Source organism: Antechinus flavipes, chromosome 6 (assembly GCF_016432865.1).
Source record: "Antechinus flavipes isolate AdamAnt ecotype Samford, QLD, Australia chromosome 6, AdamAnt_v2, whole genome shotgun sequence".
NCBI classification, from domain to species: Eukaryota; Metazoa; Chordata; class Mammalia; order Dasyuromorphia; family Dasyuridae; genus Antechinus; species Antechinus flavipes.
The window spans coordinates 229,487,763-229,503,588 of record NC_067403.1 but is presented as its reverse complement, the minus strand read 5'-3'; the positions used below and the strand labels follow the sequence as shown (position 1 = coordinate 229,503,588).

The 15,826-nt window shown below is 37.0% G+C and overlaps 1 protein-coding gene across 2 annotated transcripts in view; it reads left to right on the top strand.

Annotated features, from left to right (window-relative positions):
• Window positions 1-15,826, top strand: part of SLC1A2 (solute carrier family 1 member 2) — a 162,160-nt gene that overhangs the window by 126,789 nt on the left and 19,545 nt on the right. For both annotated transcript variants that reach the window (XM_051967009.1, XM_051967008.1), the window contains exons 8-9: window positions 8,425-8,619; window positions 15,121-15,255. In XM_051967009.1, coding sequence (XP_051822969.1) covers window positions 8,425-8,619; window positions 15,121-15,255 — 330 coding nt within the window. The remainder of the gene's footprint in view (window positions 1-8,424; window positions 8,620-15,120; window positions 15,256-15,826) is intronic.

Sequence of the window (15,826 nt, the reverse complement as noted above, 5' to 3'; positions counted from 1 at the left end):
CTGGCTTCTTTTGTCATAAAGACCAGAGCTTTTATTAGAGAAGAATAGCTTTGAAGAAAGAATGTGATTGAGCAAGGATTCCAAGCAAGGGCCTCTGGTTATTCTAAGAGATTGTCAATATGTCAAGTGTTTATGAGTTCAAAGTTGGAAGTGATCTTAGTGACTATCAAATTCCACCCAAATGCAACCAATCTCATTTGTAACTTAGTAAAGGATCTGAGATACTCTCCTGAGACTCAGATAGTTTACGTGACTTACCCATGGAAATCACAGCTAGTAAGAATTAGAGACAAGATTCAGACCTGGGTCTTTCTGACATCAAACCCTACACTGCACACTGCCTTGCTGCCTTTCTATACATGTTTCTAGGAACTGTTCACTAGGAAGAAATGAATCCTGACTAATGCTTCTTTGCTAATATTTTATATAATATGTCCATACTCAATTTGTACCAAGATTTCTAAATGAAATTAACTGTAACTTGGACTATTTGGTTTCCCCATAGATCGATCTCTCTCTCTCTCTCTCTCTCTCTCTCTCTCTCTCTCTCTCTCTCTCTTTCTCTCTCTCTCTCTCTCTCTCTCTCTCTCTCTCTCTCTCTCTCTCTCTCTCTGTTTTTGTTTCTCTCTGTGTGTGTCTCTTCTCTGTCTCTTTCTCTCCCTGTCTCTTTCTCTGCCTCTCTCTATCTCCCCTTTCTCTTTCTGTGTGTGTCTCTCTGTCTATCTCCCTCTTCTCTCTGTCTTTCTCTGTATCTTTCTCTGTCTCTCTATTTCTGTGTCAGTCTTTGTATGCCTCTGCCTCTCTCTTTGTCTCTATCTCTCTAATTTTATCTCCTTTTCAAAAATGTAAAAAAATTAAAAAATAAATTTAAAAACAAAACATCAAAAATGTAAGATTGTTTCAGCATTGAACATCAACAAACTATGCCTGCTTAGCAATGATTTATATTTAAAATAATTGTGTAGCACCTGCCTTTTATATGCTATCAATAGTAATGACCACTCTTCCTAGCTAATCACTTCCCCTTTAGTTTAGGTTTTTTCTTGACCCAGAAGATAGATAGATAGATAATAGATTGATAGATAGATAGAGATACACACACATATTTATACATGTATACATTTATATTTACATATACATATATCTATGTGTATATATATATATATATTTATATATAGATGCACATCTTTATCTATATGCATCAATATATACACATATACATACAGAATATAGTATTTTACACATATAGGTATATATAATTATATGTGTAAAATGCTATGTTCAATATATATATATATATGTACAAATATGCATAAAATTTTACCTATATATGTGTGTATCTATACATATAAAATGTATTATGCAAACCTTAAAGTGCTATATAAATACTTACTATTAGTAATAGTAGGAAGACCCAATTTGAATCCTGTCACTAAGAGATTCACACTATGTAAAGAAATCATAGATTGCTACTCATATCTAATTACATATTTAAAACTATCCCATTCTTTTGATTGATTTATTCAAGTAAAAGAGGAACCATAAGATTAAGTGAAAACGTTTCCTTATATGGGTTTATATGGATTGGGATCCCTTATATGGGATTATAATAGATAGATTATATGGATTGGATGTTTTGTTTTCATTCACTTTATTATTATTATTAATGTTTTATTTATTTAATATTTTTTAAAGCACAGATTTTATTCTTTTTTGTTTGGTTCCAAATTATCTTACTTTCTCTCCCTTCCCCATCCAATGAAAAGGCAAGAAAAGCAAAACCGATTACAAATTCTCATTTGCTTTAAATGTCTTTGGTGAATATATTGTTTTTCTTTTTCCCTTTGCATTATTTCACGAATCTTTCCATACTGAGTTCTTGTATTCCTCATGTGTGCTGGTTTTCATTACATTATAAAATTCCATTGCGTTTGAAGTTCCACAATTTATTTAAACATTCTCCCACTGCTGGACTTTTCTATTGGTTTCCAGGATTTTGCAATTATGAATAACACTGCCGTGAAAATCTTTGAACAGACAGTTTTCCTTTGCTGTTTTGCTAATGCTGTCAGAGACAACAATAGAATTATTGGGTCATGTTCCCATTAAAAAAAAAAGGCTTACAAAAGCCTGTCATGAAACATTATTTTTCTCAACTCTGAAACCCTCCAAATTCATCTTTTTGGAAAATACCCTGTTAGGGAGGCCCCCTTGCTTTGAATTTCTGGAGAATGATTCTTCCAAAGCAGAACAGATTCTGAGTATATAAGGAATATTTAAAGGACTTACACACTTTGGCATCTCTTGGAGACAAATCAGAATCCATCAGCTAGTTTGCTTCCTGATGAGCTCTCTGAACTCCATGTGAACTTCCAATTTGCAGCCAGAACAAGTTTCTCATGGGTAGACGTGACATTAATAGAGATGCTCTTCCTTCATTTACCAGACAAGCCTGATATAGAAGAAATCCAAGAGAGATCCCAGGGACAAAAGGAAAGAAATCTTCCAATCCTTTCATGAGTTGGATTTTGCATTTTCAATCACCAGTGGTTTCCAAAATGACATGATTCTGATTTTATCCTAACAAATCCACAGAAGGGAAATCAACAAAATTGGATATCAGGGAAAATAAAAGTTTGCAAGAGAACATGGGAAATTGTCCATATGACCTAGATCCAGGCTGTTAGTTGCAAAAGAATGGTGGGATCTCTTAGAATCTTTTCCCCCTCCATTTCTTTCTGGACCATGGAACTTCCAATGTGCCTTAATGTCTCTAGTCATAAAAATTCCAGCTATACCTATGAAAGAAAATTAACAGCTCCAAGGAACTATCTTTGGTCTACAAATCCCAGAGTCAATTCTTGCTCCTTTCTCTGGTATTACTTTTGGGCATTAAAAAATGATTCATCATTATTAATGTTATCATCATCATCATAGTTGTGAGTGGTAGATTCCTTTAAGAGCTATAAAGCACTTTATATACATTTTCTCATTGGGTCCTCCAAATAAGAAGGGAAGGAGGGGAGGTATATTTTCCAGATGTGTAAATTGAGGTTCAAAGATGTTAAAAGACCTCTGAAGAGTTAGAGTTGTGTGACATCTTCCCTTGAGTAAGTCAAATCATCTTTGTGGACCTCAGTTTCCTTTTCTGTGAAAATGAAGTTTTCCTAGATGGCCTTTGAGATCCCTTACACCTCTAGATCTATGATGCTAGTATATCCTATGCTACGGTAGACTTAGAAAGGATTGTAGAGACCCTTGAGTCTAATATCCTTATATTTATAAAGGAGAAAACTGAGATCCAGAGTGATGGAAATAGACAAATAGTAAATGTCAAATTTTTTTCTTCTTAAAAATTGATATTTAACTAATTTCCTTGGAGAAAACGACTGCCAGGAATTGTGTGCTAAACATCAACCCATCGGTATTTAACCCTCAGAGTCATAGGGGAAAGGATCAAGTCTTTAGACAGTCACATCAGTGTTCTTTGTGCCTCCGCAGCTTATGTACCACATCAGGAAATCAAGTATGGTTGATTAGTTTTTCTCAATGAGCACACACATGCTACTAGACTGTTTTGCAGAAAAAAAGCCAGAAGAATGAAGACCCAGAAATGACCTCCTAAAATTGTTGTCAAACATCATGTGGAGAGATAAAAACCCAACAACGTGAAGACATTAGCAACATGGGGACTCTGCTATGGGGGCAGTTGGTTGATGGTCTGTTTTTTTGACTTGCAGCAGAAACTGGAATGGTAAAGAGCTTTAGCTGCTCTCTGTATAGTAGCTGGATGTGTTTTACCTTAAAGAGAAGATAGGAGATTCAGGATAGCTGACTCTAATTATGAGAAGGACTGTTTAGTAAATGAAGTCTTGGGCTTACCGGAGTATAATTACTCTTAGGATTGACAAATAAATAAATTTAGATTGGATGTCAGAGAAAAAAGTTGCTTCTCATTAGCATTCTTCAAAGGTGAAATGGGCTTCCTCGGGAGACTTGGACCCATCTGTGGAGGTCTTCAAGCACAAGCTGGAAGCCTGTTTGTTGGACATGCTGTAGAACAACTCTTCAGTGAGGTAGGAGTATGGATAAATGGACTCGGAGGTCCCCTGTTATTCTGAGATTTTATAAACTCACACAAGCCTTCAATGCAGGAAAGAGCCAAAGACATCCAAACAACCATTTGGAATGATTTTTCTTTTCTTTCTTCTCTCAATTAAATTCACCCTGTACAAAGATGAGAGCTCTTGCTTCCTTACTCCCTCATTTGCCAAAGTCTATTGAATCATTGCATAGCCCTTGGGTGACACTATGTACCAGTGAGTGAAGTAATGAGAATTAATGGACACCAATGGGCCTTGAGTGGCCTGAGGCTTATATATTTCCAAGATCTCACTGCTATGAGACCATCTCTGGATAGTCATTCTGTATGATTGCATTTAGCTCTTACCTGATGGGTTGTGTGTGTCTATGGGTGTAGTTGGGGGGGGTGTGTGTGCAGAAATAAAATATAATATCTCATTAAAATAGCAAGAGGCAGGTAGAAGAAAATTATCTTGGTCCTAATTAGGCCAGGACTCAAGAAAAAGGCTTCCCTTTATGAGATAGCTCTAAGTGGACTTTTATAGCATCTAAAGCAAAAATAGATAGAAATAGACTGACTCCTGAGACCCTTGCCTGGGCATAAGAAGTCAGAGAAGTGGTAAGTACTCCCAACTGGTTTTGCAGATGCATTAAGACCAACTAGTATATTATCCCAGAATCATAAATGTGGAATAAGAGGGACTCAGAGACAATTTAGCCCAGCTCTCTCATTTTACACATAAAGGGATGTAAACTAGAAAAGTCATGTGACTTGCCAACATCTTAAGCAATGGCTATAAAATTTAAATCCAAGCTCATCAACTTTAATGCTTTCCCCACTGCCTTCCTGAGAACCATCCTTCATCTTCCTTAAGGATGCAGTGATTTGTCCTAGAATCTTAGTATAGGAAAAGATCACAGGGTCCAACCTACAGTATTTATTTGAAGACTTCCAGCAAGAAGCACCTGCATTGGATCAACTCTAATTCTAAAATTTGTCTTTACAAAATCACTGGAGTTCAGAACTAGAAGGGACCAAAAGCATCTGTACTTCAGTGGGTCAGAAAAGTGGTCATCCAACTCATGTTTGAAGACCTTGTGAATGTCTGCAGTCTTTCTGAATTCTTTTATCAAGCCCTAATCTGCTTCTTTGGAACTCGCTCCATTGCTCCTAGTTCTACCTTCTGGGGCCAAGCAGAAGCCTCATCTTCTTTGCCCTCTTTCATCTTTGTGGTGGCCTAAGCCCAAATACACTAAATGTCGGAAGAGAAAAATATACTATTCAAAAAGACAGTGCAGCATAATGGAGAGAACAGTGGACTGAAGATGAGGAACTGAGTTCCAATCCCAACTCTTCCACTTGGGACAAGTGCACATCTCTGTGCCTCAGTTTACTAATATGGAAAATGCAGGACCTGAACTAGGCAACCTTCAAGATAAACATTCTATTTCTTTTTTTAATAGCTTTTTATTTACAAGTTATATGTCTGGGTAATTTTACAGCATTGATAATTGCCAAACCTTTTGTTTCAATTTTTTTCCCTCCTTCCCCTCATCCCCTCCCCCAAATGGCAGGTTGACCAATACATTAAACATTCTATTTCCAAATCTATGACCCAAAGTTATAATCCCTTTGATCCTCAATTTCCTTGTCCATATATGTTGGACCTCATAGGTCCTTGAAGAGTTCAAATACATATAAATGTTGATGATTATTTTTCACCTGATAGCAGAGAACCAGTATGGCATAATAAACAGCTGCCCCTAGGGGTAAATCAAGCACCTCTGACACATATTAGTTGTATGACTATCAGTGAGTCACTGTAACTCTCAATGCCTCAGACAATTCTTTCAGACAGGAATCGTGTGTCCTGAACTCCTTTGATATTCTGGTGAGACTTATGAAGCCCTTCTCAGAATAAAGGTTTTAAAAGCATGAAATAAAATACACTGTATTAAAAGGGAAAGCAATTATGTTGAAATATAGTTGCCAGCATATGCTTATATTTTATTTTTATATTTTAATAAAATTTTATCAAATATATTCACATATTTTATAAATGTTTATATATTTAACATATGCATATATAACTATATGAACATGATATATAAACATTTATGTATATAGTATAAATTTTAAACATATTTATGTTATAAATATATTTATATGCACATATAAATATATAAACATAAAATATAAATATATGTACATATATTACAAATATTTAATATATATACATTATATTTAATATATGTGTGCATAAATGTAATAAACATATATTTTACATATATATTTTATAATTATTTTATATTATATATATATATGTATATTTTAGTTCACAGACCCTAGATTAAGAACCTCTTAATATTGAGGTCTCTACAAAACTATGAGTTATACATCAAGTGCTTTTCTGCATCAATAGAAGAAGGTTTTGGTTTAGTTTTTTTTAAATTGGGAGTTCCCTATATATCCCGATGAAATCACAGATCCAGTCCCTCTGAGACTCTGTTTAACAGAAACAAACAAAAGAAATGTTAGGGTTTTGCCAATTTGTTTTGTCCCCATTTGGGATTTTTTTTTCTTTCTTGGTCATATATTCATTAAAATACCAGTCAAGCCCTAAAAGCAGATAACAATGGTGTTCTGAGGCAAAGCTTGGCCCCAGACACCTGCACTGCTTTCCATGTAATTTGTACTTGGAGACATTTCCTTTGTCATTCCCCAAGTTCCATCCATATGGGAATGCTCTTCCTGGCCCCTGGAAACCTTCAGTAACACAGTAAAACATTTGGTAATACGAAGTTTCTATTTAAGGGATTTGTCCAAGAGCTCTCAGGAATCTTCATTTACCCAAATGGGTCATGAAATCATCGTCTCAGCTCTGGGAGGGGAGGCTGTGAAGTCATGCCATTGTGTGTATGAGGAGAGATCTAGATCACATGCTTCAGTGATGGATGACCAAAGAGAGCCTGAGGAGTCAGTCTAAGCCCATTAGCCCACTGAAACAGGGAGTTGAATCATTTTCACGTTCTCCCAGTGTGCTGCTGCTCTCCCAGCTTATGTACTCATGTACACATCCTTATCCAGTGTCCTCAGCATCTCAACGGCCAGTTCTGGGGCTCCTCCCAAAGCCTGGGATTGAGCTTTTCTGTCGTTCCCATGGAACGTACAGAACCTTTCTACCTCGGTCACTATAAAAATCTTCCTGAGTCCATGCAGATTCTCTCCTGATCCAAAGTCGATGCAGTCCAATTAAGTCAGGCAAACATTTAATTTTGAAACAAAAGAGGCTTTAGTTGTGCTTCAAAATGCTACCAGACAAGATGGTCCAGGTGGGTATGTGCATTCTGGGAGAAAGGGATTAAACTCCACACCAGGAAACTGAATCACTTCCATCTGAATTGTCTTAGGAGGATTCTGAAGATCACTGAGCAGGATAAGATACCAGACACTGAGGATCTTTCTTGAACTAAACTGCCAAACATTCCAACTTTTCTGCAGAGAGCACAACTCGGTTGGGCTGGCCACATTGTTCAGTTGTCAAATGTACGCTTGTCAAAAGGATAATTTTATGGAGAACTCATATATGGCAAGTTCTCACAAGGTGGTCAGAAAAAGTGATACAAGGATATTCTCTACGTCTCTCAAGAACCTTAGAATTGATTCTATGACATGAGAGACACTGGCACAGGACTGCCTGGTATGGTGTGTCCTCATTAGAGCAAATGCTGTGCTCTGTGAGCAAAACAGAATTGAATTAGCTCAGAAGAAACTCAAGACATACAAAGTTAAAGAGTCCACCCAAAATGTTCATAGGGACTATTTGTGTTCAATTGGCAGAGCATTCCAACCTTACATCCATCTAATCAGCCACGATTGGACAGACTGTGGCTCGACTCTAATATAGTGCTGTCATTTTGATCCTCTTTGACAACAACCAGTCAAAAGAAATGAAAATTGAGACCAACCAGAAATATTTTTGTTTCTGCTAGCTAATATGTTAAAGTTTTAATTAAATTTTAGACTTGTTCCTGCTGTTTAATTTATCACTTGGTTCTCCAAATACAGCATGTGAGTTGAAGAATGAAAATAAAAAAGCTAAGGTGGAAACAGTGGATTCAAAAGATTCAGGTTCAGATTCTGAATTTGCCATTCACTGACTTACCTGTGTGATCATGGAAAAGTCATTTAGTTTCTCATCTTCAAAATAAAGGAATTAGATTAGATGATCTTGTTGACTGACTGAGCTCTAAGATCCCTTCAATAACTAAAACTGCTTCCTCATCCCATTTTCTCAAAGAGTTTATATGTGCCTCTCTCTTTTTCTATGTTTGTCTTAGTGCTGGTACATTGCCTGTCACTTTTCGGTGCCTGGAAGAAAATCTGGGGATTGATAAGCGTGTGACTAGATTTGTTCTACCAGTTGGAGCAACCATTAACATGGATGGAACTGCATTATATGAAGCTGTAGCCGCCATCTTTATTGCCCAGATGAATGGGGTGGTCCTGGATGGCGGACAGATTGTAACTGTGAGGTGGGTAGTTTGTTCTAGAAAATGTTTTTTTTTTCCTTTGGCTTTAGCTTCTTTCTTTGGAGTAATTAATACCTGTAAGGCCCCTTTACTGGGAGAGAAACATAAATTAAAGTTCCCTAACTATGATCTGTAATAGCCAAGACTGAAAAGAACAAGACTGAAATGGGGAATAAGGGTCAAAAGCATCAAGGCGTTACCAAGGAGTTATGGCAGGGATGATGAAATATAAAAGGAAAAGGTTATATGAACCCTAATATAATTAATTCAATAAATCTTTATTAAGCATCTACTGTTTACAAGGTACTGTGGTTGGTGATAAAGATACACATTAGGAAGGACCAGCGATTTTGTCAACAGAGGTAATTCCTTACATCGAATCAATAACAAGCTTTGTAGAACTTGTTGTGGGACCCTGAAAAAGTCTTAATCCTGTTTGCTTTAATTTTCTGAGCTATAAAATAAAAAGGAAATGGCAAGCCACTCCAGTATCTTTGCCAAGGAAACCCCTAATAGCATCACAAAGAGTTGTACACAACTGAACTTATTGAACAGCAAGCAGTAACAAAATATTAAATTACCCTTCATAACACATTTTTGCTGCTCCTATTGAAACCAGTTTTTCGAACAAAAAAAATTGGGGAGTCACTAAATTACATTATGCTAATTCTCAGATATATTTGATAAAGTCATTTTAAGAGTTATTGCCTTTAAACTTAAAGACTGTCCAGCAATATTTCTGATTTTTGTTCTAGATGTTAGTTCATTGAAGATTTTCTAAACTCTTTCTTGTGCCATAAGATGAAGGGTCATCTGTAAAATGCAAGAGGTTGAAAGAGGTGGCCTCTTAAGTTTAAGTGGGTGTGAGTGAGGAAAACAGTAGCTAAGCATATGGCATTCACTCCACTGGATGAGCTGACTCAATATGGTCTGTGAATTCAAGCACTCAGACATTTTTGAGAACTAACGTCTTCTTGTAGCCTTAAGAACATCATTAGCCATGTTCTCATTCTGTTCCTATTTTCTTCTTATAAATAGAAATGAGCAGCTGGGATAGGACATTATCCTAGTGGGCCCCTCTGGTGAATATCTGGTCACTGGCCTCTCTCAGCCTGTTGGGCAAACCCCAGGAAGTATCAGATGCCTTGACGTTAATCTTTCTTTCTTTCATCTGGCTCTGATTTCCCTCACAGGACTGATGAGTCTCCTTCCTGGCAGCCTTTTCAGGATTTGAGGGGTAGTTTTATAAGAGGGTCCTCTTTGAGGAAAAAAAGTCCATCTGGTCAGCTTTTTCTCCAGATCCCTTGGGTCTCATAAACTGGCCTCCATTACTAGACTGTCATAAAACCCCACAATCCCAAGATACTAAATACTGGAAATCATGAAGCCATTACTAAGATGGTGATAATCCTTTCCTTTATTTCAGACAGCTTTATGCCATTTGAATGACTAATACAATGACCGATGCTTCAATTTATTTCAAGATTAATCCAATAGCATACAACAAGAAATAGACCAGATTCCCGTGTAACTAGCACTGGTATATTTAATGTTTAAAAGATGACAGATTTTTTTTTTTACCACATCATCATTGTTGCCATCATCATTCTATAGTTTTTATTGAACATTCTCTGAGTATGATAGATATTCATTGAATTCTAGAACTGGAGATGACCTGGGAGATTAGCTCTACCTAACTCTCTTCATCCATTTTGCCCATGAGCAAACTGAAGCTTGGGAGGTTATGTATCTTACCTAGGGACATTTGACTACCAAATGCCAGAACAAGAATATGAACCATGGGGCAGCAAAAGTGAAACACATTCTGCATTTTTATAAAATTTAATAATTTCAGACTATTCAGGCAAAGGAAATTAGTAGTCAACCCAAATCCAAACAATTCACTTGACTCTTTAGCTTTCTCTGCTGGATCTATATTGGAGCTCCTATTTTTCTGCAGAATTGTTTCCATCCTTATTGATTTAAGTCAAAAACCATTTTTAAGATCTTTCTATGGTCCAATCTCTGCTAAATACTAAGAAAACAAAGAAAAAGAAATCATGGTTCTTGGCCTGAAGACGCCCACAATCTAATGCCAATGACTATATATAAAAATAAGCCACACTCAGGATAACTTAGAGGAAGTCTTAAGGGAAGGCACTGGCATTTAGAGAGATAAATAGAAGGCCAACATGAGATCACAAAGTCCAGGCTCTGATATTTACTATATTATTATGGGGAAATCACTTTATAATCTGAACTTCATTTTTCTCATCTATAAAATGAGATAAGAATATTTGCTTTATCTACCTCAGGGATTTCCTGAGAAATGGCTTTGTAAATAATAAAGTACAAAATAAATGTGAGTTATTTATCAACTATTCATCCCCTCACAATAGAATTATACATCAAAGATAACTTAAAGCTCAAAAAAGTAAATAAATTCCAAGACCTTCATTAAATATAGATAGATAGATAGATATGTGTAAATCTACACACATATATGTAGATATACATATATGTATATGTGTGTGTATTATACATATACACAAATAGCTAGAAAAAGAGATAGAAATAGGACAACAGAAAATTAGACAAAGACAGAGATAGAGAGAGACAGAGGAGAGATGTGGGGGGAGAGGGAAGAAGAAGATAGAGGGAGAGGGAAAGGAAAAGGGAAAAGGAGAGGAAGAGAGAGAGGAAAAACAGAGACAGACAAAGACAAAGAGAACAAAGACAGAAAGAGACAGAAGGAAGAGGAGAAAAAAGGAGTAAAGAGAAGAGAGGAAAGGAGAGGAGTGAAGAGGAAAAACAGAGAGATGGGAGAGATAGAGACAGAGAGAAGAGAAACAGAGAAACAGAGACAAACTGAGATAGCAAGAAATGGAGAGGCAGAGAGAGCTGAGAGTCAGAGAAAGAGAGACAGAGAAGAAAGAAGCATGGTGTAATGGAAAGAATTTTGGACTTGGTTTCAAAATTGTATTCCATGATATCATCTATGTGACCTTGGACAAGTCTGGGCTTCAGTTTCAACATCTATGTAATAGAGGAGTTGGACTAAATGACCTTTTCCCTTCTAACCCTAGATCTGTAATCTTACTCAGAAATCTCTCTGCATCTTGGTTTCCTCATATATAAAATGGGGAAGTTGAACTAGAAGATCTCTGAGAGATCCCTTCGAGCTAGAGATAATTTTGAGAAAGTTAAACATATTAAAGTAATCTTTCCAATGACTTATCCAATGACTTGTAAAACCCATATATACTCACTCACTCAAAGAAATCCAATGAGATAATATTTATAAAGTACTTAGCATAGTGCCTGTGTTTAATATTAATAAATTCTTGCACCACCTCTCCTTTCTCTTTCTCGCCATATAACATCTTGGGAATGTAAAAGAAAAAAAAGGAAACATTTGGGGTGTCACAGACATTCACCTTGGAAACCCTTGACACAGACTCTAAATCACATCAACTCCACACTCAACAGGACAGATAGCTCCGCCTCTACTTAGTCTTTCAGATGCAAAGTCCCATCCACTTTGTATTCCAATGTATTCACAAACAAAAATGTTTGAACCTCCTTTGATTCATTGAACTTCCAATCCTAAAGTGTTCCTTGACCATAATTTATGTCAGCCTGCTATTTAAGATAATTTGTGTCAACTGAGGCCCAACTTTGTATGCTGGTCATGGGTATAGTTTGTGCTCCTCCTCTCTCCTGAGATAATGATATTCGTAAATCATTTGATAGGGTCCCTGAGGTGGATTAGGTACTCAGCAAATGCTTGGTCCCTTCCTCATCTCTCAGACAAAAAAAATTCCCAGTTAGAGTTCTGGGAACATAGAGTGGTTAGAACTGTTCCCAAGCCATAGCAAGTCAGAGAATGGGAGGAGACATGGGTATATAAACACCTAACTCCACCCCCATGATAATTGCACATTTTAAACACACAGAATTGATGAGCCCAAGCTTAAAGATCAAGAAATGGTGCCCATAAAAGGCTATTTGCTTCCAGGGCAAAAAAATGAGGATAAAGTGACTCATAAGATGAATTGCACTTTTGACAATGGTGAGAGCCAAAACCGTTGGCACTTGGAAAAGAGTAGCCTATTCAGCTTTCTAATCAGGCCCAGTGAAAAGACAAGAGATTTCTCTTTCTTCAGCTTTTAGGTGCTTAAAGGCGGGGTTCAGCTGAGTGAGTCTCACCAAGATGTCTGGATCTGAACCACAGTTTTTTAATCTCCTGTGCTCTCCCCGAAGTGACCTTGAAGAACACAAGTCTCTAGACTCAGACATGGGAAAAGTGAGATTTATAGATACAACATCCAAATTGTGCTAGATCTGAGCCTGGTATGCCAAATGCTGCCTAGTAAAATTTAGATTAGACCAGCTTAGATGGTTTAATTGGCCCCTGGACTGTTTTGGTAGCCCTGGAATTTTTTAGTTATCTATAGGGACAACCCACTATCTCAATTCTTGATAAAGTTAGCTTAAAGTAAAATTTTTTTTTGAAATATCACTTTTTTGGAAGTGACATGTTGATTAATGGAAGCAATGGAAGGGAAAAAATCCATCTTTTGTGGCTCCTCACAAAGTAGGGAGAATGGCTAGCGTCCAGATCTCCCCAAGGGGTGACTGGACTGGAGACTTAGTCTTCCTCTCGTCCAGATGGATACTTCCACAACAGAGCGGGGTGTGCCCAAAATATTGCTAATTGGAGGCCAATTGTGGGAGATGCTAGGAAGAAAGTTCCCCTTTTTAATTCCATACCATTTCTTGTCTGGCTCTTTTAGAATAATGGCTTTTCCATTCCAACCTTGGAATGTCTGAAGTGTCTAGAGTGCTGTCTGCAGTTTGCAGGCTCAGTCTTCTTGTTGTTTACTCTAATGAGGATGGAAACTCAGCATTCTGGATCCTTATGTTGATGTTGGCTGTGGAGTCCTTGGGCCTTTGTCACTTACTTCAGTATAAATGTCACTGTGAAAAAGAATGGGGAGAAGACTTCTCCTGAATTTTAGAGTTTGGGAGAAGAGCTCAGCAGAATTTAAGTAGACATATTCCTTGGGAATAGATAATAGGGCCTGCCATTTTTGGGGACTGGAGCAGGATTGGAAGGGTCACTGAGTTCAAGCCCTCATTTGACAGATGAGAAAAGTGAGTCACAGAGATGGGATATTGTTTAGGATTATAGGAGCATAGATTTATTTAATTAAAACTTTTTATTCTCAAAACATATGCATAAATAATTTTTCAACATTGACCCTTACAAAACCTTGTATTCCAAATTTTCCCTTCCTTCCCCCATCCCCTCCTCTAGATGGCAAGTAACCCAATATATGTTAAACATGTTAAAATACATGTTAAATCCAATATATGTAAACATATTTAAACAATAATCTTGCTGCACAAGAAAAATCAGATCAAAAAGGGAAAAAAATGAGAAAGAAAAAATGCAAGCAAATAACAACAAAAAAGAGTGAAAATGCTATGTTGTGATTCATACTCAGTTCCCACAGTCCTCTCTGGGTGCAGAGTGCTCTCTTCATCACAAGATCATTGGAACTGGCCTCAATCATCTCATTGTTAGAGTCACGTCCATCAGAATTGATCATCGTATAATCTTGTTATTCTGCATAATGATCTAGGAGCATAGATTTAGAGGTGGAAGGGCCTTTCATATTAAATACAACTGAGGCATACAGAGGAAATGACATTTAGGATCATAGCAACCTTAGAGTCAGAAAGAGTTAAGATGCATAATGCATAGAATCCTGGACTTGGAGTTAAAAATGTTTAAGCAACTGTGAGGAAACTGAGGCAAACTAGATCAAATGACTTGCTCAGGGTCACTCAGCTAATAAGTGTCTGAGGCTGGATTTGAACTAAGGAAGATGAAGTTTTTTCTTTTTTTATTCCAAGCGTGGCACTTGATACACTATGGCACCACTTAGCTGCCCCTCCTTATCTTTAAAATGGAAATATTAATAGTACCTACTTATCATGATTAATGTGAGACTTAAATGTTAAAACATGTGTAAAGTACTTTGCAAGCTTTAAAGGTGTAAGTAGGATTCAACATGTGCATAGATTTGTAAATACAAAATAAATACATAGAGGATAAAATAAATGCCAACTCTTCATCAAATCATGTCTATCATTATAATTAGCCATGAATCCCAACCCCTTTCTTTATAAATAAAGTAAAACACAGAGAGGAGATACAATAGAACTATAGAATCATAGACTTATTGATGTAAAGAATGTCAGAGGCCATTGAATCCAAACCCCAAACCCCTCATTTCATAAACGAGCAAACTGAGGCACAAAAAAGGCAAAGTTCACAGTTAATAAGTGTCTGAATGAGCTGAGAAGTGGAATTTGAGCTCTAGAGCTACACCATGACACTTGGTAACTGGCAATTTGTATTTGAGAGATGGAGGCAGAATAAGATGAAGTTGAGAGGTTTATCTCTCATGTGTCATCTCCTCTTTGTTTCTATAGCCTCACCGCCACCCTCGCCAGTGTTGGAGCTGCCAGCATCCCCAGTGCCGGATTGGTCACCATGCTTCTCATCCTGACGGCCGTGGGCCTCCCAACACAGGACATCAGTCTGCTTGTTGCTGTTGACTGGCTCTTGTAAGTATGTGCAGATCCCATCATTTTAAAGGATTCTAAGAACTCCACCAGTTACATGTTGAGTTTGGTTGGAGAAACATTTTTTATTATCTTTTCCTCTATGTATTTATTTTGTACTTACAAATCTATGTACATGTTGAATCCTACTTACCCCACCTAACATGGTGTACCCTCATCAGAGGTGTTGTTCTTTATAAGCAAGCAGAATTGAAGTAGCTCAAAAGAAATCCCAAGATGTGCAGGTTTAGAGGATTCTTCCCAAATGTCCCATGGTTCTTTGTTCCCAATCTGTGGCAGAACATTCTGAGCTCATATTGGTCTAATCAGCCACAGTCTAACCTGTTGTACCTTGACTCTAACATAGTGATGCCATTTTTGTCCCTTTCAAGAATGAAGGACAACAACCATCACTTACATCTGGTACTCAGTAAGTGCTAGTTGATCAATTGAAGCTCCTGACAGCCCCAGAAATTGTAAGTTCCTTAAGAGAGATAGTATGATCATATATAAACCTAGAGCTGTAAGGGACCATTTAGTCTAACCACTTTATTTTACAGGTAAGGAAAATGAG